General features: G+C 39.9%; 1 protein-coding gene across 4 annotated transcripts; it reads left to right on the forward strand.

Annotated features, from left to right (window-relative positions):
• The first annotated feature begins 3 nt into the window (after positions 1 to 3).
• Positions 4 to 27,375, forward strand: bst1.L (bone marrow stromal cell antigen 1 L homeolog). 4 transcript variants are annotated; one of them, XM_018253190.2, is made up of 10 exons: positions 7 to 210; positions 2,696 to 2,807; positions 4,384 to 4,572; positions 11,533 to 11,662; positions 12,953 to 13,088; positions 15,116 to 15,198; positions 20,540 to 20,616; positions 21,546 to 21,638; positions 25,457 to 25,543; positions 27,233 to 27,375. In XM_018253190.2, the coding sequence occupies exons 3-10, from the start codon at positions 4,406 to 4,408 to the stop codon at positions 27,354 to 27,356; spliced, it is 897 nt and encodes a 298-aa protein (XP_018108679.1). In that variant the 5' UTR covers positions 7 to 210; positions 2,696 to 2,807; positions 4,384 to 4,405; the 3' UTR covers positions 27,357 to 27,375.
• Positions 27,376 to 27,695: the final 320 nt, after the last annotated feature.

Below are 27,695 nucleotides of genomic sequence, written 5' to 3' on the forward strand. Positions count from 1 at the left end.
TGCGCTCTATTACAAGCCGATGCAATTATGTGGGGAGGACAACCTAAAACGTCCACCGTAGCAGCAGTGTAATATACTGCGCACGCGCAGTCCTTTTTGGCACCTTGAGGATTGTTATTCGCACCTGTGACGAGCCTCACGAACTTGCGCATGCGCCTAGCAATCTCTGCCATTTCAGGGAAAAACCATTCGTCAAACCCAAAGAAACAGGTAGGGGCACATTTACTTAGCTCGAGTGAAGGAATGGAATAAAAAAAAACTTTGAAAATTCGAATTGGCTACTTCAACCTTCCACGACGACTTTAAATCGAACGATTCGAACTAAAAATCGTTCGACTGTCTCTTTAAAATAAACTACGACCCATAGGCTTCGCAAGCTTTTTTTGGTCGAAGAAAAATAGTTCGATCGATGGATTAAAATCCTTCGAATCGTTCGATTCGAAGGATTTAATCGTTCGATCGAACGAATTGCAGTAAATCCTTCGACTTCAACAGTCGAATATTGAGGGTTAATTAACCCTCGATATTCGACCCTATGTAAATCTGCCCCCTAGTGATGTTGCATTTGTGTTGATGATGAGCGGATAATTAATGTGAAAAACACTCCATATTTATTATCAGTAGGATTTATTTATTGTTAGTCTTGGGTCAGCCTCAACAACTTTTCAGTCATAATAAATGGCCAATTAACAGTAACGAGATTAGGGTTGCCACTTTTTCTGTATAAAAAAAACACCAGCATTTCTATATTTCTACAGTAAGGGGCCCAATTACTTATCTCGAGTGAAGGAATAGAATAAAAAAAACTTTTTTCTTGGCTATTTCGACCATTGAATTAGCTACATCGACCTTTGACTCCGACTTCGAATCGAACGATTCGAACTAAAAATCGTTCGAATATTCGACCATTCGATAGTCGACGTACTGTCTCTTTAAAAAAAACTTCGACCCCCCTACTTTGCCACCTAAAACCTACTGAACCTCAATGTTAGCCTATGGGGAAGGTCCCCATAGGCTTTCTAAGGTTTTTTTGGTTGTAGAAAAATCGTTCGATCGATTGATTAAAATCTTTCGAATCGTTCTATTCGAATGATTTAATCGTTCGATCGAACAATTTTTGTTCGATCAAACTAATTGCGGTAAATCCTTCGAAGTCGAAGGATTTACCTTCGGCAGTCAAATATCGAGGGTTAATTAACCCTCGATATTCGACCCTATGTAAATCTGCCCCTAAATGTAAAAACCCCATGGGATGTGTTACTAAAGGAGAACTAATGCCTAATAAAAATAACCATAACCTAGAGTTTACATTCCCTTATGTTTTTCCAATACAACAGTTGGTGCTTTTCCCTGATTTAACACCACTTTACCCTGCATTTTACCACAAAGAATTGCCCTGGTTTTCTTTAAGATATTTTTTTTTGTCCCCTGTAAACAAATGCATAAATATGAGGCTTCAGGGGGTGCCCACCATGGAGCCAACGAGGGTGATACCATTGCCCCATATAAAAAGGCTTTTTGGTAAGGAGGATGGGGGAGGCAGGGGTCATGTTTGCACCTGGACCTGTGGGACTATAGTTATATCACATCTGCAAATGTTATTGTTAGAGATATTAAGCTGTTAAAATGATAATAACATGAATATCCAGTTGTAAATTTCAGTTACTTTGCACCTCCTATGGCCATACAAAAATCATTTATTGGGTTGCGCATTGGATTTTCAGAGAGGACTAGGATTGCCACCTGGCAGGTATTTTACTGGCCTGGCCGGTAAAAATGATGGATGATCCCAATGTTATTAATAGGGAAAAAAGATAAATATATAGGAAGGCCGGTATTTTGTTCCAGAAAAGGTGGCAACCCTACCAGTGGGACCTAGGACCTGCTCCTTGCCTGAAACTACCAGCACTCCCTGACCTCCCCCACCCTGAATGATATGAGAGACACAGGTATGTGCTGGCTAGGGTTCCCTCCTGACCGGTAAAAATGATGGTTTATCCCAAAGTTATTAATAGGGGTAAAAAGATAAATGTATAGGAAGGCCGGTATTTTTTTCCATAAAACCCTAGAGAGGACAGTAAATGCTGTCCCTAGTGCAGCCAAATATGAGGCTAGTATTACGATTTTACAGCAATATAGTTGTACATTTATAATGTCCCCTTGTTCCACCTCTGGCCTGCCCGTTTAAGCCTTTATCCAAGTACCACCTTCTCTGCTCAATCAGCGGAGAAACTGCCATCCATGCAGCCAGCTTATGTCATTATTAGGTCTACTTACATCATCACCCCACTTACTTGCATCATCATTTTCCCAAGTGATATTACCAGTCCAGCCCCTAACACTGGAGCCCCCCCCCCAGCCCCCAGTAAATATGATTTTAAAAGGTGGCAACCCTATAACACTACACTGTCACTGTACCTTGTCGGCGAAGCCGTACTGTAGAAAAAAAATGACTTTAGTGCCTTGTAAGTTTCCTCGTGAGGCAACTTCGGGCGAGTTCGGAAAACCGTAGTGATATGTATGCCATATCTCCGGCGATTCACATTCTTGCTTGTGTTACCCACCTTTTTGTATACATATTGCACATGTCACTGTGCCTAAAACTGGCACCTGTCCTCTGACATTATGTTAAATTATATAGTGTATACCTTTAAATAATCTGATTTTCTCGTGTGTGAATCATTTCTTTGTGCAGCAGGAGGGGATCAAAGTGCAGTTTCAGGGGTTTCTCTAAGCAAGTACAACATTTCCTTACTTCATAGAAAACGTTTCTATACTCAATGAAGCTTAACAGCTACAGAACTGTGGTGAGTAATGCTGCTTTGTTCTGTAATTTAATTATTATGTATGTTGTCTTAATCTGCTTCTTGTCTATGGTACTAGACTGAAATTATAGGCAAGCCACACGCAAGAGCCGCACTTTGATTTTCAGTTTGCCGATTTCCCGTCCCAACGATATCTTGAAGGATTTTTGGATTAGTGGGTTATGTTTTTAAACTAGGGTTTTAATGGTTGTCATCCAAGCTTTCTTGTAATTGTACCTGAATAGAGTATGTAATGTGTCATGACGTCAATAAGTGTTGGAAGAAAAACTGGTTATGATAATGATATCTATGTAGGATTGAAATGGGGTAATTTATATACTGTTTTTCATGCAGCTTTGTTTCATTCCTTTCTCTATTCTAAAGATATTATGGGTATGGATGCATCGAGATTCAGATTTGGCCGAATCCAAGTGCCTTGCTAAGCAGAATCTTAATCCAAAAAATCATGACTTTTCATCACCCAAACATGGAGTTAAAACCTTTTTTACCCTCTTTTCCCATTGTTTTCCTCATTTACATATTAGTATTGTATTCGGCCAAATCTTTCACAAAGGATTCAGGATTCGTCCGAATCTTAAAATAGTGGATTCGTCGTACCCCACCCTAATTATGGGACAATATTATGTCCTTAAACGATTAGTAATTTACTAAATTGCTCTAAGGCTCTTGGGTAAGTTCAACATACATGACTAGATAATTAGATGCTGGATTTCTACCACTGACTGACGCGGCATGTCTGGCATCTGGGAGAGACTATTTTTACCTATGTCCCTTTAGGGAGACTGACTGAGGCACCAGGCAGATACAAAAGTGAAAAAAGTCACAGCTCTTTCTATCTCCCTTTGGCTAGCGTGCAAACACATAGTAAAAATAATGCTAAATATTACAATGCAACTAAAGAAAGCCTCTATTTGTGTTTTACGATTTGAATACAGATGAATTACAACTATAGACAGTAATTCAGCATAATTTTGTTTCATATTGTAAACCAGTGGCCTTCCAGATGTTCCTGACCACTATAACTGGGCTAACATTGAAATGCTGGGAACATACCTCCCAACTGTCGCGCTTTGAGCGGGACAGTCCCGTTTTTGACAGCTCGTAGTTCCGCATTTGTAGTGAAATGTTCCGACTTTCTATTTGATCTCCTGTACTGATCAGCCAGAAAAAGGTACAAAGTTTTTAACGTAATTGGCTTTTGGCAGAGAGTTTAGAATAGATTGATACTTTTGTAACAGTTTTAAATAAGGAGGTTTCTTGGGCGAACTTGGGCAAACTAAGACTCACAATTCACCTTCATTAGCAAAAATGTAATAACACATAAAAACCACAGAAATGTGTTTAAACTTTCATAACCTGGCAAATTTTGTAAAATGGACATGATAATATTAGGAGGTGGGCCACAAAACGGGTGTGGTCAACAAATTTTGCCGCGCTACAAACAACAAATCTTTCTGTTTCCAAAATGGAAACTTTAGTTTGACAACATCTAAATCAGGTAATGCGATCCTTTCCTGGAACAGAAACAGAAATCTGAGTTTTGATATTGTATTCCTAGATTTGTACACAGTTGGGCCACAATGAATAATTTCCATATCCTGCTTGGAAGCTTCTTCTTCATTTCTGTCGTGCAGTTGGAAGAAGCACCGGTGAGACGGTGGAATGGGAAAGGAACGACCCCTAACCTGCAAAGCATCGTACTGGGCAGGTGTTACGATTACATTGAAACAGTGAATCCTTTAGTGGGGTGAGAACATTGTTACCTAATAACCATCATGTACAGTTTATGTCCACCTGAGCTCCATTGTGGGCAGAGGAAAATGGAAGATTCCTTATCATCAGCAGTTTCAGCTTTACAAGATATCCCTTGAGCTGAGACAGCAGTCACAGGGTGAGAGGTTGAAGTGATACGTGAATTGTGTGCTTAGCAGTCCACTCATTCAACTGAACATTGGTAACTAGGGAGGGACAGTGAAATCCTCACAACCGGTTCTACCTCACTATCCCAGTGTGGTTTATGTGTGCACTCAGTCCCAGGCACGAGCATTTTTATTATCATGTGTGTTTTTTTGTTTTGTTATATAAAGGATGCATATTTGCAACTGCAGGTTTTGTATTGGTGACTAAAATATGTTTACAGCTTTGCATTGTGTTTGTTTTTTGGGATACAAGTATGGTACCTGTTATCCAGAATGCCTTGGACCTGGGCTTTTCCAGATAATGGATCTTTCCGTTATTTGGATCTTCATACCTTGTCTATTAGAAAATCATGTAAACATTACATAAATACAATATGCTGGTTTTGCCTCCAATAAGGATTAATTGTATCTTAGTTTGGAAAAAGTACAAGATACTGTTTTATTATTACAGAGAAAAAGGAAATCATGTTTAAAAATTTGGATTATTTCATTATACTGGAGTCTATGGGAGAAGTAATTCAGAGCTTTCTGGATAACGGGTTTCCGGATAACGGATGCTATACCTGTATTCTGTTGGATAGAGTACAAAGGGGCCTGTTTCCTAACATTCGAATTTCTATTTTTTTTTTCAGGAATCAAATTTTTTCTCTAAAAAGTAATATAAAGTGTAAAAACCACAAAAAAAAATCAAATACAAAACTTGGACAAGTAAAAGCAATCAAGGGGCCATAGAAGCTGTGTTACTCTTATAGGACTTTTTTTAGCCATTCAGACTTTTAGATGTTTTCTGATTTTTATTTCATTTGTACAGTGTCGGACTGGGATGCCAGGGGCCCACCAGAAAACCTTAAACTATTATTCCTCCACTCCTCAGTCAACCTCTTTATTCTCCTGGTCTTTAATGTCTACTTACTATATTCTTTCATAAGCATTTTTCCCATAAAGAAATAGGGAATGACCATGAAATAGACTTAATGTTTAGAAGCAAGAGGGCCCGCTGACACCTGGGCCCATAGGCGGAGGGTGACTTTTTTGTTTGGGGAGGCCATACACAGACTAACTTAAAGAGGATTTGTATAATAATTATCAACCAAATAACTGACTTCAGTGGGAACTGTGCCAAAGTGCAAGGGAGTGCTTAATTCAATAAATACCCTCTGATTTGTTGTCCAACCGCGCATATAAGGCCACAACTATTATTGATATGGCAGCACTCACTGAAGGGCAGACAGCAAGGGGGTTACTTATCAAAATAAAAAAAGTCAGACCGAACTAGAATACACGATTTACCCTTATTTATCAACGAAAAAAAACATGTTTAATCCACATGGGGTGTGTTTTAGTTAAAAAACAGCAGGGTTTGCAATGGCATGATAAGGGTTAATGTTGATATGGTGGGAGAAGTTAGAAAGCCGCAAACACATGGGTGCTGCAAAATTTGTCTAAATAATAATTGTGTTTAGGGAGAGAAAGCATTAGAAATAGTAGTTTTATGAACAAGATTATCAAAGCATTTGCCTTATTCAGGTCTGAAACTGGCATTATTTATGGTACTAACAGTGGAGAGTGTTGGAGGGGTGATTATCTCTGTGTCAGCAGCAGAAATGTAATAAATCTAACAGAAATTCCAGATCTCTGTGACATCTCCTCTCCATGCTGCTGGTTTTGCCCTCAAAGTCTAATGGTGGCCATAGATACACAGATCCTATCGTACGAATCGAGGATTCATACGATTTTCGGATCGTGTGTGGCGTGTGCCGACATCTTTCGTTCGTCGTTTGTTCGATCGATCAGGTTTGATTTTGACCCGACCGATCCCGCCGGAGCCCATGGCACATCTTAATCGGATCGTTCGGCCATACGGCCGAACAATCAGATTACCCCCGATATAGCCATGCTCGTTAATGGCATATCGGGGAAAGATCCGCTCATTTGGCGATGTTGCCAAACGAGCGGATCTTTGCGTCTATGGCGTCTATGGAGGGAGGTTCTCATCACACAGTCGGCAATGGTCAGGGAAAAGGGTTTTATATGTTTTCTCGTCCGTTTTTTTTTTTTTTTTTACTTTACACTTTTAAAAGTGTCAGACAGGTTTGGGTAAGCTTATCCTCCCGTAGCCTAAAGGTGGCCATACACGGGCCAATAAAAGCTGCCGACAGACCAAGTCGGCAGCTTATTGGTCCGTGTATGGGGCCCCCCGACGGGCTTCCCCGATCGAGATCTGGCCGAAAGTCGGCCAGATCTCGATCGGATGGGACAAAAAATCCCGTCGGATTGTGGCCGCATCTGTTCGTTGATGCGGTCCCGCGATCCGACCCCCATTCCCATTCGTTAGGATCCGATCGTTGGGCCCTAGGGCCCACGATTGGATCAGCCCAATATTGCCCACCTCAAGGTGGGCATATCGGAGAGAGATCCGCTCGTTTGGCGACATCTCTCCGTGTATGGCCACCTTTATAGAAAATCCGCCTATGCCTGGGCCCACCGGGAGTTTACCTGGTATCCCTGTGGGCCAGTCCGACACTGCACTTGTAATTGTTTGAGGTTTTTTTTTCCTTTGTACTTTTTATTCAGATCTTGGCATTCATGGTTTTAGAGAAAATAATTTTATTTATGGAATTAAAAAACCTCCAAAACACTAAAATCAGAATGTTAATAAATGGGCCTTTAACTAGGGATGCACCGAATCCAGGATTCGGTTCGGGATTCGGTATTTTTCAACAGGATTCTCCCGAATCCTTCTGCTCTGCTGAATGGAATTTGAATCTTAATTTGCATATGCAAATTAGGGACGGGAAGGGAAATCGCGTGACTTTTTGTCACAAAACAAGGAAATAAAAAAGTTTTCCCCTTCCCACCCCTAATTAGCATATGCAAATTAGGATTCAGAATGGTATTCGGCTGAATCTTCAGCAAAGGATTCGGGGTCTGGTCGAATACAAAAAAATGGATTCGGTGCATCCCTACCGCTAACAGTCCCCGTAGCCCACAGTCTAGCAATGGAAGCTCTGGCAGCTGGTGTATGTGTTGTTATTGGCTGATCTGATTGTTCACTGCTCCGGAGAAAAGTAAGATCTGGAAGAGGAACTGGATATTGAATGTAAACATGCACCTCCAGCTTAATTTCATTCATTCTACTGAGCTTTAAAAAGGGATTTAAATCTAATGGAGCCCAATAGATATAGGGAGCCCAGTGGAGCACTGACTGCATTTTCACTATATGTTTCTGAAAAATGTCTTATTGCCATAGTATAGGGCCTTAAAATTATTTTGCTGTGGACCCCATAGATTCTAGTTGTGCCATTGGTGAGATCTCCAACTGCTCAATATAATTACTTATACATATATTCAAAATTTTATTTAGAGGGTGCAAGCAGAAGTGATCCCCCTAGGGATCCAGCAAAGTGGAAATCATATACAGAGGAACAATGTTTGCCAAATGTTGCTGGCCAACTGCTGTAGGGCAATGTTGTGGGGCTGTCCCCCCTGAGGGCTTGGAACTTTGGCAGGAGGGACCCGTGTGAAGGTCAATAAGGGTGAGAACTGGCAAGAATGGTCATTGGCTCTCTTAGATACACCTAGAAGACGAACTTGATATGATATGAATGTGAGCTTGGAGTCCTGGATATTCTTGAAATTATGACTTAAAGGGATATTGTTCTTTCAAAACACATCAGTTAACAGTGCTTCTCCAGCAGAATTCTGCACTGAAGTCCATTTCTGCAAACAGATCTAATTTATAAATTAAAACGACATCATAAAAATCATGACAGAATCCCTTCAATGACCAATATGATAATGTTTCCTATGTGTGTACTCCTTTAATAAATTAAAGAGGGCATTTATCAAAGGTTGGACCATCAAGGGGGCTCTAGCCAAATGTTAGACTAAAATAAGGACATTGGGAGTTGTATTTTAGGTTATGAAATTAGGGGTCCGATCATCACTATGGAAAGGCCCGTATGTATTTTATAGTTTTATAAATGCAATGCTAAATATAGGCATAATAACCACAAGGCAGTGGCCTAGGGCAGGGCATCTTATACAAGAGAGCCAAGTGATAAATTTTTAATAAGTGGCGTTGCAGACAAATAAAGACTTTAATTAATGAAGAGGGCAGGTCCCATGTCATGCAACATGTAATGCCGTAGCCTTTTGTTAAACCTTACAGCTGGTACCTTCAAACACTATTGTTAGAAAAGCAATCTCGCTAATACAGGTACAGTTTTGCTTGAGTGCAATATCTGACATCAACCAATCAGACGATTTGCTTTCAGAATTTTAATTGCGCCAGAATGACCAAAGTCTATGGGTTACTGTATTGGTGCATTATTGTTATGCACAGAGAAAATGAAAATGTTAGGCAACTGCATCTCTTCTCCATTCAATTTCTGTTATGGACTGTTGGTTTGCCACAATTATGGTGCAGTTTCTTAAATGTTGCCAGCCTGGCAACCACTGTGCAGCCGGCTGTGTCTTCAGCATGGTTTCTTTTACAAAAGTGTATTAGATTATTAGTTGATCATACATAGCAAACAGTGGGAGAAGCTGTCGTAGAGGCAGAGAGATCCGGTTTGCCCCCTTTGTTAACGTTCCTAAGGCAGAAGTGTCCTCTGCTAGTTTTTAGTTCCAGCTATGAGTTTCATACTGTAAGAAGGGTTTTTGTAGACCATGGGAGGAGAACTTTCCAAGCATAAAATCTCTCAGGGTTTTCTTTAATAAATCTGGAGAGCTGTTGACTGTTCATACCTGTTATGAATTCATATTCACAAGGTTATCATATACATTACATCAAATTGTTGAGCCATATCAATAACCACAGGAGTAGAGTTTCCCATATTAAATGGAAATGCTTGTTGTTGTGGTGATGGTGAAGCAAGAAGATGATCGATACCTGTAGTTACATTTGTTTAAGAGCTAATGTTCTTAAAGGGGTTGTTCACCTTCCAAAACTTTTGGTTTCAGATGGTTCACCAGAAGTAAAGACTTTTTCCAATTACTTTCTATTTTCTGTATGACTGTTTTTCTAATATTGATGTGTAAAGTCTAATTTTCACCTTTCTTATGGCCAAGGCACACGCTGCTATTTCGGGGGATTAGTCGCAGAGCGATAAATCGATTCTTCTTCGGGCGACTAATCTCCCTGAACTGCCTTCCCGTCGGCTAGAATGTAAATCACCGAGGGAAGGCACCTGCGGAAAACGAAGCGCTCCGAGTGCCATCTCGCCAGCGATTTACATTCTAGCCGGCGTGAAGGCAGTTTGGGGAGATTTGTCGCCCAAAGAAGAACCAATTTGTTGCTGGGCGACTAATCTCCCAAAATAGCAGCATGTGCCCTTACCTTAAGGCTAAGGCCACACTAGGCGATAGCGCCGCGATTTGACTCGCGGCGACTTTTCGCCGCGACTTTTAAGCCGCAATCGCTGGGGAAACTTTTGCGCTGGCGTCTATGGGGAATCGCGAAAAATCGCCAGCGTAAAAACACACGCGGCGATCTTTTTTCTATTGTCGCTCGAAATCGCCTAGCGAGGCAATTTCGAGCGACAGTAGAGAAAAGATCGCCGCGTGTGTTTTTACGCTGGCGATTTTTCGCGATTCCCCATAGACGCCAGCGCAAAAGTTTCCCCAGCGATTGCGGCTTAAAAGTCGCGGCGAAAAGTCGCCGCGAGTCAAATCGCGGCGCTATCGCCTAGTGTGGCCTTAGCCTAAAGCAGCTCTGGGAGGGAAGGGGTCACCGACCCTGTAATCTTTTCTAAATTGATACACTTAGTTGATACATTTCTCACCTTTGTCCATGCTGAGCAGAATCCCTGGGTTTCATTACAGGCAGCTGTTAGAATTGATACAATAGTTGCTAATACTCCACTGCTGAGAAATTTATCAACTACATTTTGAAAAATTGTAACAGTTTAGAAAAGAATCTGCACCTGAATTACTGAGCTGCCAGACTGAAACACTAGAGACGGGAACCTCTTCGGTTTTGGAAAAACTATAAAAAATAAAAAATGGAAAGTAATAGAAAAAGGTCTTTATTTCTGGGGAACAATCTGAAAACAATTCAACTGAAAAAAGTGTTTGAAAGGTGAACAACCCCTTTAGGTGTTCTTTATTCTATGCAGGGTATGATTTTGTTCTCAGTTGAGAAACCCATTGCAAATAGATCATCAGAATAAAAGGAATGGTCCATGGAAGTTCTTAAGTAGGCAAAGTATTTCATGGTGGGAGGGCAGCCTCATGGAATTTTGGGAGAATGCTTACTGGCTTCTGTCTTAGATACTCCATGAGTCCAGTCTGAAGGTCTTTAAGTGAACCCTTAAAGATATGCAGTCTATGATAACTTGTACAATAGTGTTATGATATATCTGTAAATTGGTTAGTGGGTAAGCGGGGCCCTGATCAAATGTTGGAATTCAAAGGAGAGATTGAATTCAAAAAGGATAAAAAAAAAAAAACAATGCCCTAGCGTGCTACCTATAATGCCCTTCTATGGACTTTGGACCTTTCAATAGATAAGTGTTGTGTTCCCTACATATGATAAATGGAGAGTATTGAACTTGAAATTAACATAAAAATAACTAGTTCATATTTCTGACTCTTTGGGCTGATGCACAGCTTTTCTGTAGGCAGAAAAAGAATAAAACCTCCAATTCAAATTTACCAAACAAAACTCATTTATGAATGAATCCATATTGTAGGGCAGAAGCCTCATTTCAATCAGCTGCTGATGTTGTATTTAAACATACAAGTCTTTGGTGCTGAACACCATTATTCTACTTGTGCCTGTACAGTAAGAAGAATTGCTCTGAGATATGGGAGGCGTTTTTGAAGGCGTTTGTCGGCAAAGACCCCTGTACTTTGTTACCTGAACATTATGAGCTGTTCATTAATCTGACACTGCATGACATCCCCGCGAGTAAGGTACTGGATTTTTCTTGTTCGGAGTGTATTCATTTGATTTGAAGTTACCATGCTGCTTGATTCAGTTAAAGAATAAGTAAACCTTTAAAATAAGTGAATGTAGAATTTATGAGGGTGCTATTCTAATTGCTTTAGCAATTTACATTCATTATTTATTTTCTTTTTATTCCAAGATATTAAGGGATACATGTGCTGTTAATATGAATGTATTTTGTTACAACAGCACCACCTGCTGGTCAGTTTCTGACCAGTTTGATCACCAAGTAGTCAAGGAAGTTGTCAGGAGAAAGAAAGAGGCTGCTCTTATGTTCTTCTGCTTAGGAAAGATTTGAGAAAGGTTTCTAATTGTTTTCCTATTTATAATTGTTACAGGTACTTGTGGAAAAAAAGCTGAAAATCGGCACTCTTGAGTAGGGTTTCCATCTGTCCCCATTTCCTAGGGACAGCGTTCATTTTAGGACCTTGATCCCAGGGGGAAGTGTCCCCATGCACAAGACTTTTGAAGGATTTCACTTTGAAAATGTTATCTGTACTTTAGACTGTGATTTTGGTTCATTGTAGCATGGCTTAGTAAATACTTTTAAGGGACAGATTTATCAAATATTGACTGGTGGAATCCTATATTTTCCCCCAGTGGCAATTCACATGTTACGTTTTGCTCCCTCTGTAGCCAAGATTAATCACGGGTGACAAAATGCCCCATTGCCCTTTTTTCAGGAAACTTCGGGCAACTTCGGAAAACGAATCGCTCCTAGTGCCACCCCGCCAGTGATTTGCATTTTAGCCGGCTGGAAGGCAGGGGAGGCAGTTAGGGGAGATTAGTCGCCCCGAAAAAAAGGAGATTTGTCGATGAGCGACTAATCTCTCCAAATCTGCCTGTGTGCCCTGACCCTAAACAAATTCTCCCAGGAAACAGTGGTGTAACAAGATGAGAGTGAAAAAGACTGGGGAGTTGGCAACAGGGATCACAGGACATAAGAGGAGGGATCAGGGGGTCGGCAACAGGGATCACATCACAGGACATAAGAGGAGACATAAGAGGCTGGTGGCAGAGGGTGGTCATGGGTCCTTAGCAGGCTCTGTCTGCTGCCCTCGCTAGTTAAACCACTAATAGGAAATGCCGGATATTTTTCTTACCGAATATTAAAAAATATTAGGGCATGATCAATTGATTTGTTACCCATCCTATCAACTTATCCAACAACAACGATTGTAGCCCCAGAAAAATACAGTATTTTGTTTCTTGCACTGCACATAATATTCCATAACACAGGTTACAATGTCTTCTAGGCTCTTTTCTGGGAGAATAATAAGCAGCTGGTACACAGATACTCGGATAAAACCAGTCGCTACATGCCTCTGGGAGATACACTCGCTGGTTGGATTGCTGATAATTTAGACTGGTGCGGAGCACTCGGTAACCCAGGTAAGTTATATTGTTTCTACCATCTGATCACAATATAAGCACCTGTACAACATAATATGGGCTCTCTTGCATTATATAATCCTATATCTCTAATATATCCTGGCAGCTGGGCCAAGAAGATTACTTGAGTCTGCTGCTACATGTAACTGTGCCCATGCATTTGTCTATTCTTGAGAGAGTAGACCTGGAAGAACCTTACTGAACTCTATGCCAGCTACAGTGGGGCTTTAATTTAAATACCTACAAAGAAAGACATAAAAACAACAATTGTGCAATGAATAGCACCCAAGTCAAGACTGGCAGCATACAGTTGTTCACCTCCCAAATACTTTTTCAGCTCAGTTATTTTCAAATTGTTCTCTAGAAATAAAGGGGGTTATTTATTAATCCATGAAAATTCAAGTTTTCAAGGTTTTTTTTTGGTCAAAAGTCCAAACTTTTTTTTTCAAGATTTATTATAGCCCAACCCTGTAAATAGCTAGAATCCAGAAATACACCAGCTAAAACCTGTTGAGTTCATGATGGCAGAGGTCCCTTTGAAGATCATTTGAAGATGTTAATAGCCTTCATGATGTTCAAGTTTTTTTCTGAGGGGTTTGCCCAAAAACTCGATCATTTCAAGTGATTTTTTCCGTAATTCTGAGCTATCTTTCTGGATAACAGTTTCCTGATAATGGATCCCATACCTGTAAAACACTTAAAACTCTATTTCTCTAAAACCACAAGTGCCATGCAAGTTATTAAAAGATCCAATGTGCTAAAAATATAAATATCTTTAAAACCTCTAAAAATTCAACTTTTTCCGACAATTACTAGCAGAAAAAATCCAAATACCTCTGAATGGCCTACAAAAAAGGTCCAACAGGATCAACGCAGCTCCCATTGACTTTTATGGGACCTCAACTGCTTTTTCTAGGGGGTGTTTTGTATTAGATTTTTTTATGGTTATTACAAGTAACAAATATTGAATTTTTAGAGAAATAAAAAAATGTTGTAGAGAAAAAACATGATTCATAGAAAGGTTTAGCAAATCAGCTCCTTAGAATCCCAGATCGGGGGCTGTAAATTTCATCCTTGCACCTGTATCTAGATAGGAGAAAAGAATATTTTCTTCCAAATCACATTCTTGTGATTGTGGATCATGCAATTTTTCTCATCCTGGTTTGCCAATTGAATTTTCTTGAGCATGATTAACAGCTCTGAATTTTTGAGTAAGTAGAGTTATATAAAGAAGGGCAATAAATGATGTGATCTCAGCAAATTTTAGCTCCCAATTTATTTTGTCGTATGGAAAAAAGACTTGAGAAAATCTGATAAAAGGAAAAAATGCAATCTTTATATATGGCTGCATCTGGTGTGAGAGACATTTGGGAGTGACCTAGTTGAAAATAATGGTAAGTACCCACTAATTTACAATGGCCCATAGTCTGGATGGTTGAATGTTACACAGACAGAAGAGTTAGAAATGTATCATGTATCTTCACACCACTAATTGAGGATGATCCCTGTTTACTGCACGCCATGAATATTGGCTTGGGAGTAACTCATTATTCAATTTTTAAACCTGCCATTAGTCATTATTTTCATGAGTTTTCAGTAATGTTTTTTTTTTTAATGCGCTTCCTTATAGTTATTAGCATTGCTGTTTCATTCTCGTAGAAACGTACAAGCTTTGTGGTATAAAGGTATTAGATATACATATATATACAACCTCTCGCAGTAGACTCGCATATAATTGTCCCACAGGGCACTTAATTGAACTTAAATATCATTTGCCCTGGTGAGTGAAATTGCAGTTGTATAGTACATTCATACCTGTGGGACAGTTCCAAAGGGCTGGGAGATAGTAACTAGGATGAGTAAATGCAGTGCAGTGCTCTCCTGAGGATTCTGAGCAACAATTTCCAGCATCCCACTAAACCCAAAGATTAAATATTCCTGCCATTGGCCTCTCTTTAAAATTACAGTAATATAAAATACTAGCAAATTAAATTGTAATGTCAATTATAAAGGTTTCTTCCCTTTAGGGTTAGAGTACAGCTCCTGTCCCACGACGGCAGAATGTGAAAATAACCCACAGGAGGCATTCTGGAGGATCGCATCTGTCACTGTATGTTTCTTATTATTATATCTGTCTATCTATCTATCTATCTATCTATCTATCTATCTATCTATCTATCTATCTATCTATCATCTATATATCTACCTATCTATCTGCCTGTGTCTGTCTGTCTATCTATCTATCTATCTATCGATCTATCTTTATTTCTACCTATCTATCTGCCTCTGTCTGTCTTTCTTATCTATCTACCATCTGTATATCTACCTATCTTTCTGCCTGTCTGTCTGTCTATCTATTGATCTATCTATCTGTATATCTACCTATCTATCTGCCTCTGTCTGTCTGTCTGTCTATCTATCTATCTATCTATCTATCTATCTATCTATCTATCTATCTATCTATCTATGAATTTATGTTTCTATCTATCATAGTCATAGTGTTTTAGGTAGAAAAAAACTTGCCTGTGTCTGTCTATTATCTATTTATCATATATCTATCATCTGTATATCTATCTATGTATATTTCTATCTATCATAGTCATAGTGTTTTAGGTAGAAAAAACTTTAAACTTTTTTACAAAGTAAATGCTGTAAATTGTATCTAAAGTCTAGTTGATCTATTTTTCTATCAACCTGTCTGTCTTTCTCTGTAAATGATTAACCTAGAAGCCAAAATCTTACCTCCTTTATCACTCACCACATCTCTTCTTTGCCACCAGGGTTGCTTTCAGGGATACACTTAATTGATCTGCATGCTACCCCTGTAGTTGGTCCCCCCAATCTACTCAGTGATTGGCTACTGATCTGGGACAAATCAGACTAAAGGTGGCCATACACGGGCCGATAAAAGCTGCCGACAGACCAAGTCGGCAGCTTATTGGCCCGTGTATGGGGGCCCCCGACGGGCTTCCCCGATCGAGATCTGGCCGAAAGTCGGCCAGATCTCGATCGGATGGGGTTAAAAATCCCGTCGGATCGCGGCCGCATCTGTTCGTTGATGCGGTCCCGCGATCCGACCGCCCGTTTGGCGAACGCTAGGATCCGATCGTTGGGCCCTAGGGCCCACGATCGGATCAGCCCGATATTGCCCACCTCAAGGTGGGCATATCGGAGGGAGATCCGCTCGTTTGGCGACATCGCCAAACGAGCGGATCTATCCGTGTATGGCCACCTTAATATGACCCTAGCCCACAGACCAACAACCAGATCACGTTAAGGGCCCCATGCAGACCATTAGAAAGAGGACAGCATACACCCCAATGAAGTCCTTGTATCACAAGACGGTCCAGGGTTTGGCCAGTAAAGTGCTGACATGGGCAGGAGTGACAGAATTGGCAGCTGGTATTGGCCAGCTTAAATCAGTTGCGATCACAAGGTTTTCACCAGTGATCCCTCCTACGGCCAGACTACAAGTCTTTAAACTTGAGGGTCCCATGCAGAAAAGCTACATCAGACCAGGCAGGAAGCAAATATCTGAGGAGTGAGGATGAAAAAAAAAAAAACCAAGGCAGAAAGCACCAAAGCTCATAAGAAACCTCCACATTGCGACAAGGAGAATTAAAAATTAGGGTATATCGATGTAGTAGAAATGGTTTCTCTTATTAAATGGTGACTTCTTGCCTTGTTTATTCAATAAACATTATTGCTATTGCTACTAGAATGGGCCGGAGATATATCACACCCCCGAGATTTACTCTCATACAAGTGTATCTGACCCACACACATATTTATGTATATACAGGTATGGGTCCTGTTATCCAGAATGTTCAGGACCAGGGGTTTTCCAGATAACAATCTTTCCATAATTTGGATCTTCATACCTTAAGTCTACTAGAAAATCATGTAAACATTAAATAAAGCCAATAGGCTGGTTTTGCTTCCAATAAGGATTAAGTATATCTTAGTTGGGATCAATTGAGCTGCTGTTTCATTATTACATAGAAAAAGGAAATAATTTTTAAAAATGTGGATTATTTGGATAAAATGGAGCCTATGGGAGGCGGCCATTGCGTAATTTGGAGCTTTCCGGATAACGGATCCCATACCTGTATATTGTTTGTTATTGATGAATCTGCCTGCTTTGATCAATTCTTTTTATAAAGTTTCTGAAATAAAGATATTTTATTCCATTAGAAGCCTATTTATAAAAGGTTGAATTTGAGTGGTATTAGAGCTTTTGGAAACCATGATAATACTCATTTTCTCTAAAAACCTTGAATGGCATGAAAGTTATTAAAAGATCGGATTATTAAAGGCATGAACGAAAAACCCCAAAAAACTCTACTCTAATTTAAACAACATTTAAACAACAAGGCATGAACTGATCTCCCCTAAAACTACAAGAAAAGAAGGGTAGCTTCCATTGACTTTTGCATTCGTAGATTGTATCCAGGGCAGCCATCAGAGGGGGACAGGGGAGAGAGTTGTAGGGGGCCCGAGGGAAAGGGGGGCCCCGGCCACGCCACACTTACTTGATTAGCCGTGCCCCCCATCTTTCTGAGAGCTGCTGACTTTGGGAAGGCATGGACGTTTAAGGGGCCCTGGCCACCAATTTTCTTATAATGTGGGGGGGGGGGCCTGGCCACCAATTTTTTTTTCTCATATGGGGTCCTAGCCACCAATATTTTTTAATGGGGGGGGGCCCTGGCCACAAATGTTTTTTATGGGGGGCCCTGACCACCAATATCTTTTTATTTTTTATTAACATGTGGGAACCCTAGCCACCAATATTTTTTTTGTTTTTTTACTGTGTGGTGGGGAGGGCGGACCTGTAGGTGGGGCTTGCAGTGGGCGCAGCCCAGGGGGCCTAGGAAATTTTGTCATATGGGGCCCTGCGATTTCTGATGGCGGTCCTGATTGTATCCATAAATAATGGATTAAACAATCCAGTATCCAAGAAATACTAGCTTAAAGGAGAAGGAAAGGCTAAAATTAAGTAAGCTTTACCAGAAAGGTCTATATAAATACACCATTAAACCCTCAAAGTAATGTTGCTCTGTCAAAAGAAACACAGCATTTCTTTCCTTCTATTGTGTACTCATGGGCTTCTGTATCAGACTTCCTGTTTTCAGCATAAACCTCCAGGGCTAGGGCTTGAGCATGCTCAGTTTGCTCCTCTCCCCATTCCCTTCCCCCCCCTCCCTGCTGTAATCTGAGCCCAGAGCTATGAGTGAGCAGGGAGAGACTCAGGCAGGAAGTGATGTCACACCAAGCTAATATGGCAGTTGCTATCCTAAATAAACAGAGAGGTGTTTACTCAGGTATGGTAAAGCATTCTGCAAAATAAATATATTTTTATAGCTTGCACTATTGTGGCTAATCTATTGAGTAGCTTTCCTTCTCCTTTAATGTACTATGAGAAAAATATGAAAAATGTTAGCAAACATTCTGAAATAGGCCCTGTAGTGTATATATTATAATATATAAGGATATTATATATTTTTTTAATGTCTTTTATTGCATTAGAGTACACCATTTGATAAATACCATTCTAAAAATCCCATAGTTATAGTGAGTTTTTCTGTGCTGAGCTCTAATGGCACATTTTGATAACTCTGCCGCTTAATCTTATCACTGCAGGGAAATTATTTTCGGTTTCCCAGGTTTCTTTATTAATGTATAACAATGAGCTAAACAGAACAGAATGAGGCAACAGCTTAACACATGTTATCCATATGAATGCAAGCTGCCTTTTTACTTGCGTCAACGGAGACATTCCTAAGCTGCCCCCTCGTAATTATAAATAATGTTTTTGCTATGTATCTGCATGGAGCAATGCTTAAGCTGAGCCAATCACTGCTTTTCTATAGTAATATATAACCTACTTATAATTAGGGATTATGTTCCATTTCATTGTGCTCCCTGGAATCTAATAGTTACAGTATTTCCATCTGTAACTATATTTGTAATTACTTTACTTTTATTTCTACTTTACTTTCTATTTCCCAGAATATAAATAACATGGTTGGATACTTTTTCTAGTTTAGAAATATAATTCTGCATCAAGTTGCTAGATTTATACAGCCCACAGGGGAGACCCCTTAACATTCCATTTGACATTGGAATGGAATTATTTCATCTTGCGTTATATTTCTATATGAATAAGGAGACAACCCTTTCCAGATGAATGATTAAGAGACGACATGCAAATTATTATTTCTGATGCTGAAACATAGTCACATAGTAATTTAGGTTGAAATAAGACACACGTCCATCAAGTTCAATATTTTAAGTCTATATATAACCTGCCTAACTGCTAGTTGATCCAGAGAAAGGCAAAAAACCTAATTTGAAGCTAGTAAATTCTCACCAGTTGGTCCATTTTTACTTGCTGCCTGATCAATTTTTGGAGAAACTCACATTCTTGACTTTGTTCTTATATATATGCACCCTTGGACAGTGGTGAACTGTGAGTATGTCCTCCCAATTCATATTCTATTTTTGAAATTGCATTTACTTTAGTAGTGCTTATACAGGTTAGATGCACCATCTCTTTCTGCAATTCTAGTATTTTATCAACAATTTTATTCAACTGAGTTTTTTATATTCAAATTTTTTTTCTAACTAAGCAAACATTCAAGTTTTTTTTTTTAAATTCCAATGTTGATAAATAGGCCTCTATTTGTAGATGGGTAAGCCCTGCATGTTGACTATGAACTGCATGTGGTTTCTTAGTGAAAAAGGTTAAAAACTAATTATAGGACACTTTAATTACTATAATTACATTATAATTACATTACCGATATTTTGCTAGATTCAAATTTCCAGCCCCAGCATCAGATAAAGCTATAATAGAGACAACCGAAGCATAGGCACCTGTAGATCTAAGCCTCTTCTAATAAAAAACTGAATGTGGAGCTGCCCTATTATTATGTAAATAAGGTTTTTTTTTTCAACAATAATTGAGCAAATATCCTCTTTGATATCAAAAGGGGGTGCTAAAAGCTATGGAGGACCCTTAGTTGTATTGTCATAGTATTAAAACACCCTACAAATTGATAAAATATAAATACACGGACACAGATATATACAGGTATGGGACCTCTTATCCAGAATGCTCGGGACTGGGGTTTTCCGGATAACGGATCTTTCCGTAATTTGGGTCTTCATGCCTTAAATCTACTGGAAATTCATTTAAACGTTAAATAAACCCAATAGGCTAGTTTTGCTTCCAATAAGGATTAATTATATCTTAGTTGGGATCAAGTACAGGCTACTGTTTTATTATTACAGAGAAAAATTTGGATAAAATGGAGTCTATGGGAGACAGCCATTCCGTAATTCGGAGCTTTCTGGATATCGGGTTTCCGGATAAGGGATCCTATACCTGTACATACAAACTTCAGAAAAGTAAATATCTTATTATAATGCATTTCTAATTCTCTTTGCAGTATGCCAAACATAGCTCTGGAGAAATAAAGATTATGCTGAATGGGTCTACTCCGGGGGGAGCTTTTCCAGTACCAAGGTAACACTAAAGTCTCTGTAATTTAAGAGACTTATGCCTGTGCCTGCATTATTCCTACGTTTACATTCTCCACCAGATCAAATGCCTAGTTTGCAGAGTTTAATTTAATATTAATAGTTTAGTGCAGTGATCCCCAACCAGTGGCTCAGGAGGAACATGTTGCCCACCAACCCATTGGATGTTGCTCCCAGTGGCCTCAAAGCAAGTTTTAGTTGCATAAAAACCAGGTGTACTGCCAAACAGAGCCTCCTGCAGGCTGCCCGTCCACATAGAGGCTACCAAATAGCTAAATTCGGCTTCTGGCGACGTGGCCCCGCCCCTTTTGCAGGACTACCCTGTGGCTCCGCCCCTTTTTGCGTCATGGCCGGTATTTTTTTTAAAAGGTGGTAACCCTAGCCATACATAGTAAGTAATCTTTGCCTGATTCTGCCAACAAAGTGGCAGTTTTATGCAAATTGTTCACCCCTAGACAGTGGTTGGTCATAATATCACAAGGGGCTCCTTGCATAGACATAGACATAGTTGATTTTCCTGATCGATATCTGAATGAACACCAATCAGTAACCACTCAGGGAGGACAAGATGATATTCTATACATGAGCCCCTAGGCTGCCGACTCTTCCAAAAGAAAGTCCACAGGCAATATCTGAACATGATGCATGGTCAGCTAAAATAGCGCTGAAATAAGGAGAAAGTTCTGAAAAGAGGAGAAAGTGTGAAAGAGAAAGCTCATAAAACTGAAGGCATTCCTGTGTTTTATTATTCTTCCTCACATAGTAAATGTGATATTGGATTTTGCTGTGCAATATCAGTGTAACTGTGAAAATAAGATATTACCAAAAGACCACTGTTTTGAAAATGGATTTAAAATCTTTCGTAAGAATAATAAAACTGTTTTTTTTTTTCACTTATTGATGGGATGTGTTTAGTTTTTTAGCAGACTACGAAATACCAAATTTTCAAAGAGGCCAAGTGTCCAATATCAGTATCTTGGTGATGGATGAAATGGATGGACCTGACATGTAAGTAAAGACTGTGCTGTTGTAAACAGTTTAAAACAGGTAATTCTGGAACAAGTACCAAAAATGTTGATCATAGCAGAACTTCCCTGGGGTGATCACAGTGAGGAAAACCTAAAGCAGTGTAAGATTGTGTCCATTTGTTTTCCTTTAATTACTTTATTTCTTGATTAGACAAATACAACGTATATACATTGTACTATCTCACCGCCAGCACCCCTGGTATTATTTGACAACTTAGATATACCTGATGGACAACAGCATGAGACTTAGGGGCAAATTCACTAAGATTCGAAGTTGCACCAGGCACAACTTCGCCGCACTTCGCCAGGCGTAGTTTCGCCAGGGCTCTGCAAATTCACTAAAATCCGAAGTTGCACACAGGGGTAGCGTAAGTTTGCAAAGTTGCGCTAGCGTTGATTCGCCAAGCGAATCGAAGTTTCGCTAGCGATGGTTCATTTGCATACGGCGCCAAATTCAAATTTCAATGGAGGAATACGTATCAGCACTACAAATGCCTAGAAAACCTTCAAAACATCAAATAAAAAATTTATTTTGCCCTACACATGTGCCCACTGTATAGGTAAGTTGCCATGAGTCAGGAAATGTAGGGGGGAAGGAGGGGAGCCCTAAAAAAATTTTTGATCTTTTTCAGCCTATCACCCATAATGTAGAAAACACGCCAGCGTTTTTTGGGACTTAGAAAAAATTTTGACTTGTTTTGAAGCAATCCCTATCTACTCTATTGCGCTTCGCCTGGTCTGAGGTGGCGAAGGAAGTCTAGTGTAAAAGGTAGCGTTCAGTACACTGTGCGCGTTAGTGAATTTGCGTAGTTACGTCCGTATCGAAAATTCGCCAGGCGTAAGGGTGCGAAGTACCACTAGCGAATCTACGCCAGCGTTCGTTAGTGAATTTGCGAAGTAACAAAATGCCCAACGCTAGCGAATTGACGCTAGCGTTCGGCGCTTCGGTGCTTAGTGAATTTGCCCCTTAGGGTGAGTAATTATATGCCCTGATACTCTGTTTTGATACAATGTTTTTTGTATTGGCGATGCACTCAAATATTGGAGTACAAAGGTGGCCTTGTACAGGTATGGGATCTGTTATTCTGAAACCTTTTATCCAGAAAGCTGCGAACTACAGTAAGGCTGTCTCCCATAGACTCCATTTTATTTAAATAATCCAATTTTTTAAAAATGTTTTCCTTTTTCTCTGTAAAAATAAAACAGTATCTTGTACTTGATCCCAACTAAGATATAATTAATCCTTATTGGAAGCAAAACCAGCCTATTGGGTTTATTTAATGTTTATATGATTTTCTAGTAGACTTCAGGGATGAAGATCCAAATTACGGAAAGATTCCTTATCCGGAAAATCCCAGGTCCCAAGCATTGTGGATAACAGGTCCCATACCTGTACCCAAAAGTCTGAAAACCTCTTGTTAAATATCATACTCACTCTCCATAATAACTGGTGCACTGGACTAAGAGCAGAAATTTATGTGTATTAAAACAAATTGCATTGCTAGGGTTGAACCCCACCTGTGATGATAGGTATCCAATTCTTAGAAATGAGCCCCTAAATATATTATGAAACTGTACAGCTGGTGGCAAAATCAAACACAGTTATGGGACCTGTTATCCAGAATTCTCGGATCTTTCCATAGATTTGAATCTTCATATCTAAACTGTACTAGAAAATTATTTAAACATTAAATCAACCTAAAAGGAAATCGTTTTTAAAAACTTGGATTGTTTGAGTAAAATGGAGCCTATGGAAGATGGTCTTTCCATAACTCGGAACTTTCTGGATAACGGGTTTCTGGATAATGGATCCCATACCTGTAATAAGCACTGGGTTTCAGATATAAGAATGCTTTGTTGAACCGTGGGTCAGCAAATATGTACTTTAGCACTTTTTTATGCTTCTTTATTCCTCCCCAAATATTTTTTCTTTTCAAAGAGACAGTGGAAAAGTACTTTGGATTTTGGCACAGAATGAAGCCCAGAGTTTAAGTCACTCCCTTATCTGGGGCTGCTCTGCTAACTTGTCCAAACAAGGATCAGCGTTCATAAACACCAAGCCATATCCACTCACCAAGTATTTCTCTGACTCAGCAAAAGCCTCTTACTTCTAATTCAGCTTGACGTCTAATTATTTCAGACACGGCTGGTTCATTAAAGCTTGGCTAAACGAATTATGTGAGGCAGAACATACCGTAATAGATGTTTTCATTATTTTTATACTTATTGACGTGGCATCTGAACATTACAATACAGGTATGGGATCCGTTATCTGGAAACCCGTTATCCAGAAAGCTCTGAATTATGGAAAGGCTGTCTACCATAGACTCCATTATAATCAAACAATGTAAAAGTTTTAAAGTGATTTCCTTTTTCTCTGTAATAATAAAACAGTAGCTTGCACTTGATCTCAAATATATTAATCCTTATTGGAAGGAAAACCAGCCTATTGGGTTTATGTAATGTTTACATGATTTTCTAGTAGACTTAAGACATGAAGATCCGAATTAAGGAAATACCCCTTATCTGGAAAACAGTTCTTATACCTGTTCCAGGAATAATTAATTTACTGGCTATTTACCATTTAAATAATGAAAAGGATAGAAAAGTAAGGGCAGTATGTACAAGCAGGGCAGCCATCAGGGGGGGGGGCAGCCACTCCGCACTTTCTTGATTAGCCGGGCCCCCTGCTTTCTGAGAGCTGCTGACTTTGGGAAGGCAGGGTGGGAGCACAAGGGGAGGTATCTTCTGTCCATTACTTCCCCTTATTGGTCACTGAGTTTAAGTCCCGGTTGAGCTGCTTAGGGATTGGATAGCTGAGGTTTGAACTTCTCCTCCAGCTCATCCAATCACCATGCAGCTTCACCAGGACTTGAAATTCTGTGACCAATAAGGGAAGAAAATGCTGTCACTGGAAGATGCAGCCACCTGTGCTCCCCTCCTCCCTTCTGTAGTTGGCAGCTCACTGACAGCAGGTGGGCCACATGGATGTTTAAGGGGGGCCCTGGCCACCAGTTTTCTTATAACGTGGGGGGGGGCCCTGGCCACCAATTTTTTTCCCCATGTGGGGTCATAGCAACCAATATTTTGTAATAGGGGGCCCTGACCACAAATGTTTTTTTAATGGGGGGGCCCTGACCACCAATATTTTTTCATTAACATGTGGGAACCATAGCCACCAATGTTTTGTTTTTTAAGTGTGTGGTGGGGGTGGACCTGTGGGGTGGGGAGGGCAGACCTGTGGGTGGGGCTTGTGGTGGGCGCAGCCCAGGGGACCCAGGAAATTTTCTCATATGGGGCCCTGCGATTTCTGATGGCGGCCCTGTGTACAAGGGAATGAGCAGGCAACACATTTGCAGTAGGAAATGACTTAAAAAACAGCTGCCCCTTGCCCTCCATAACTGGATTCCTAATTACCTGTCTGCAGAGTCTGGGGGTCGAGAGGGGGGACTTTGGAGCAGTCACTCTCAGTGTCGGACTGGCCCACAGGAATACCAGGAAAACTCCCGGTGGGCCCAGGTGTCAGTGGGCCCTCATGCTGCTAAACTTTTGGCCTTTTTTATGGCCAATCCCTATTTCTATGAGAACAAAGAGGCTAAATGGGTGGAATAATTGATTATAGTATGTAAAGAAAAGAGACTAGGAGAATAGACGTTGAGTGAGGAGAGGAAGAAAATAGTACTGAGAGTGGGCCCCTGGTCTAAGGTTTTATGGTGGGCCCCTGGTCTAAGGTTTTTGGGTGGGCCCCTGGTGTCCCAGTCCAACACTGGTCACTATTGACTTTGTTACCTTTTTCAGAGACTCGTGTGGGAAGAACAGTATTGCAGTTTTAGAAGGCATCTTGGCATCGAGAAACTTCTCATTTAAGTGCTATGATAATTACAGGCAAGTGAATGAGATGGTGTAAGTGTCTGTGTGACCCAGGCTTAACAATGTGGCACTGAGCGATGAATTAAATGGGGGAAAAACTGCTTCCCCCATGGCAGATTTTGGAACAAGCACCCCGCTCCCTGTGATTCTGATACAAAGGTCTGCCTTTAACTCCTGTCAGAGCAGATAGTTTAGCCAATAACATTAGAGTGATTAGAACTTGTGTCCCAAAACTGCTACACTCAACTGGACACTCAACAGCTTATCAGGACATACTCCAAGGGCAGTGGCACCTCAAAATAGGATCCAAACAGCTGCATGTGCAATTAAGCACAATTATTATATATATTTTTTTAGGGGGGGGTAATTTATTTAATATATAGAATGACAAGTTGCAGCAATATGGACCCAAGAAATATTTTCCACAGGAAAATCTAAATGACATATTTAATTTCCCATGGACACATATAAAAGGAACAGTAACACAATAAAGTGTTTTAAAGTCATTCAAAACGATACAATAATTACCTTCTATAAAAGACCAATTGCTGCCAAGAAATAGTTTGTTTGTAGGTTCTGGTGCAGCTTCACCTTTTTACTTTACAGGCCTTTAAACAGATCTCACATATAGCATTTTTTTTTTAAAAAAAAAAAAAATCTCCCCTAATGGTGAAGGCAGCAAATAACTATATTTCCTGATTTCAGTTTGGGCAAAAAACGTAATAATAAAGGCCAGTCAAAAGTATTTTATTAATCACATATCTTAAGATATAAAAAGGCCACGCTTCACCCCTATGACAATATTTCAGTCATCTGTGCCTTATTAAAACAGCCATAAAACTGTACGGGGTGCACTATAGGCCATCATCAGGAGGACACATGCGCTTGAAGAAGTATATTGCCTCTCATTATTATCCCAAGAGGCTGCAGTCACACATCCGTGCTGCCCACATATGCTATTGCGATCTCCCCCCTCACGGAAGGAACAATTATTCATCTCTTTTGCTTGGTAACATTGTATTGCATTTATTGCCAATTATGTTACAGCAGAAAAGCCATGGCTTATGGCAAAGATCTCCCATAAATCAAGAAAAAGTATATATTGATAGGTAGTTGCAACATGTTGCTTCCATAGTGCATGTATTTGCTTAACCAAGTAAAACTATACCCCCTAACAATGTAGGTGTCTATAAAAATACATTGCATAAAACAGCTCATATGTAAAAACCTTCTTCATATATATAAATAATGTAAATTGGGTAATCCTAAATAAAAAATTGATATTTTAAAAAATAAGGGCCACCCCCTGGGATGGTAGGATTCACGGTGCACACAAACAAGCCAAACAAACCATACATGTTAGGTCACATGAACCAATTAACAGACAGAGTTGTCTTTTGCTTCCACACTTCTTCCTGTTACAGTTAGTGTTGAAGTATTTCTGGTCAGGTGATCTCTGAGGCAGCACACAGACCATCACGAAATGGTGGTTCAAGGCAAGAGATGCAAAAGAGCAATATTTACTTAAATATATATTCCAGTTTGGTAAGATTCTTTAACATGCCACTTAATATGATTTAAACTATCTGTTGCTTAAGTATTCATTTGGGGTAAAGTTTTCCTTTAAGTCAGACTTTCCTGGTGTGGGGCAGCAAACTGTGTGTTGTTTTGATGGTGCTGAACATGGCCGTGTTCTTTTTACAGACCCGTTAGACTCTTGCAGTGTGTGGACTTCCCCGACAACCCTGAATGTTCCACTGGTAACCTGGGCTCCGCTCACTTATGGATCTCCATAATGCTCCCTTTATTGGCTGTAATTGTGCATTAAATAACACATTTTAACATGGTATTGCCTTTCTTGGTGTACTGCTTACATTTTACCATGTTAAAGGGACACTATCTTCCAAAATATGAATGAATAAATACAATAGGATACGGTGACCCACCAGATGACTTGAAACATCAGGGACATGTCTAATGGGCTGCAGTGGAAATAAAAATGACTTTCTTAATAACAATGTTCAAGTAAAACAAAGCCTTTCTCACCTATATGAGTAAAGTGAGGGAGTGCCTTGGAACTTGAGCTAACAGGTAAGAACAACAAACAATGGGCTCGGCTATTACAGTTCCCAGTAAATAGATACAGTATGCTGTGGAGGAAATGTGG

The sequence above is a fragment of the Xenopus laevis genome, chromosome 1L, assembly GCF_017654675.1.
Source record: "Xenopus laevis strain J_2021 chromosome 1L, Xenopus_laevis_v10.1, whole genome shotgun sequence".
Classification (NCBI taxonomy): domain Eukaryota; kingdom Metazoa; phylum Chordata; class Amphibia; order Anura; family Pipidae; genus Xenopus; species Xenopus laevis.

Excerpts from the sequence above, each read along its gene's own strand:
- bst1.L (XM_018253190.2), top strand. The coding sequence starts at position 4,406 with ATGAATAATTTCCATATCCTGCTTGGAAGCTTCTTCTTCATTTCTGTC. Across the intron at positions 15,199-20,539 it reads GGAGGATCGCATCTGTCACT|TATGCCAAACATAGCTCTGG; the intron begins GTATGTTTCTTA and ends TTCTCTTTGCAG. Across the intron at positions 25,544-27,232 it reads AAGTGCTATGATAATTACAG|ACCCGTTAGACTCTTGCAGT; the intron begins GCAAGTGAATGA and ends TTCTTTTTACAG.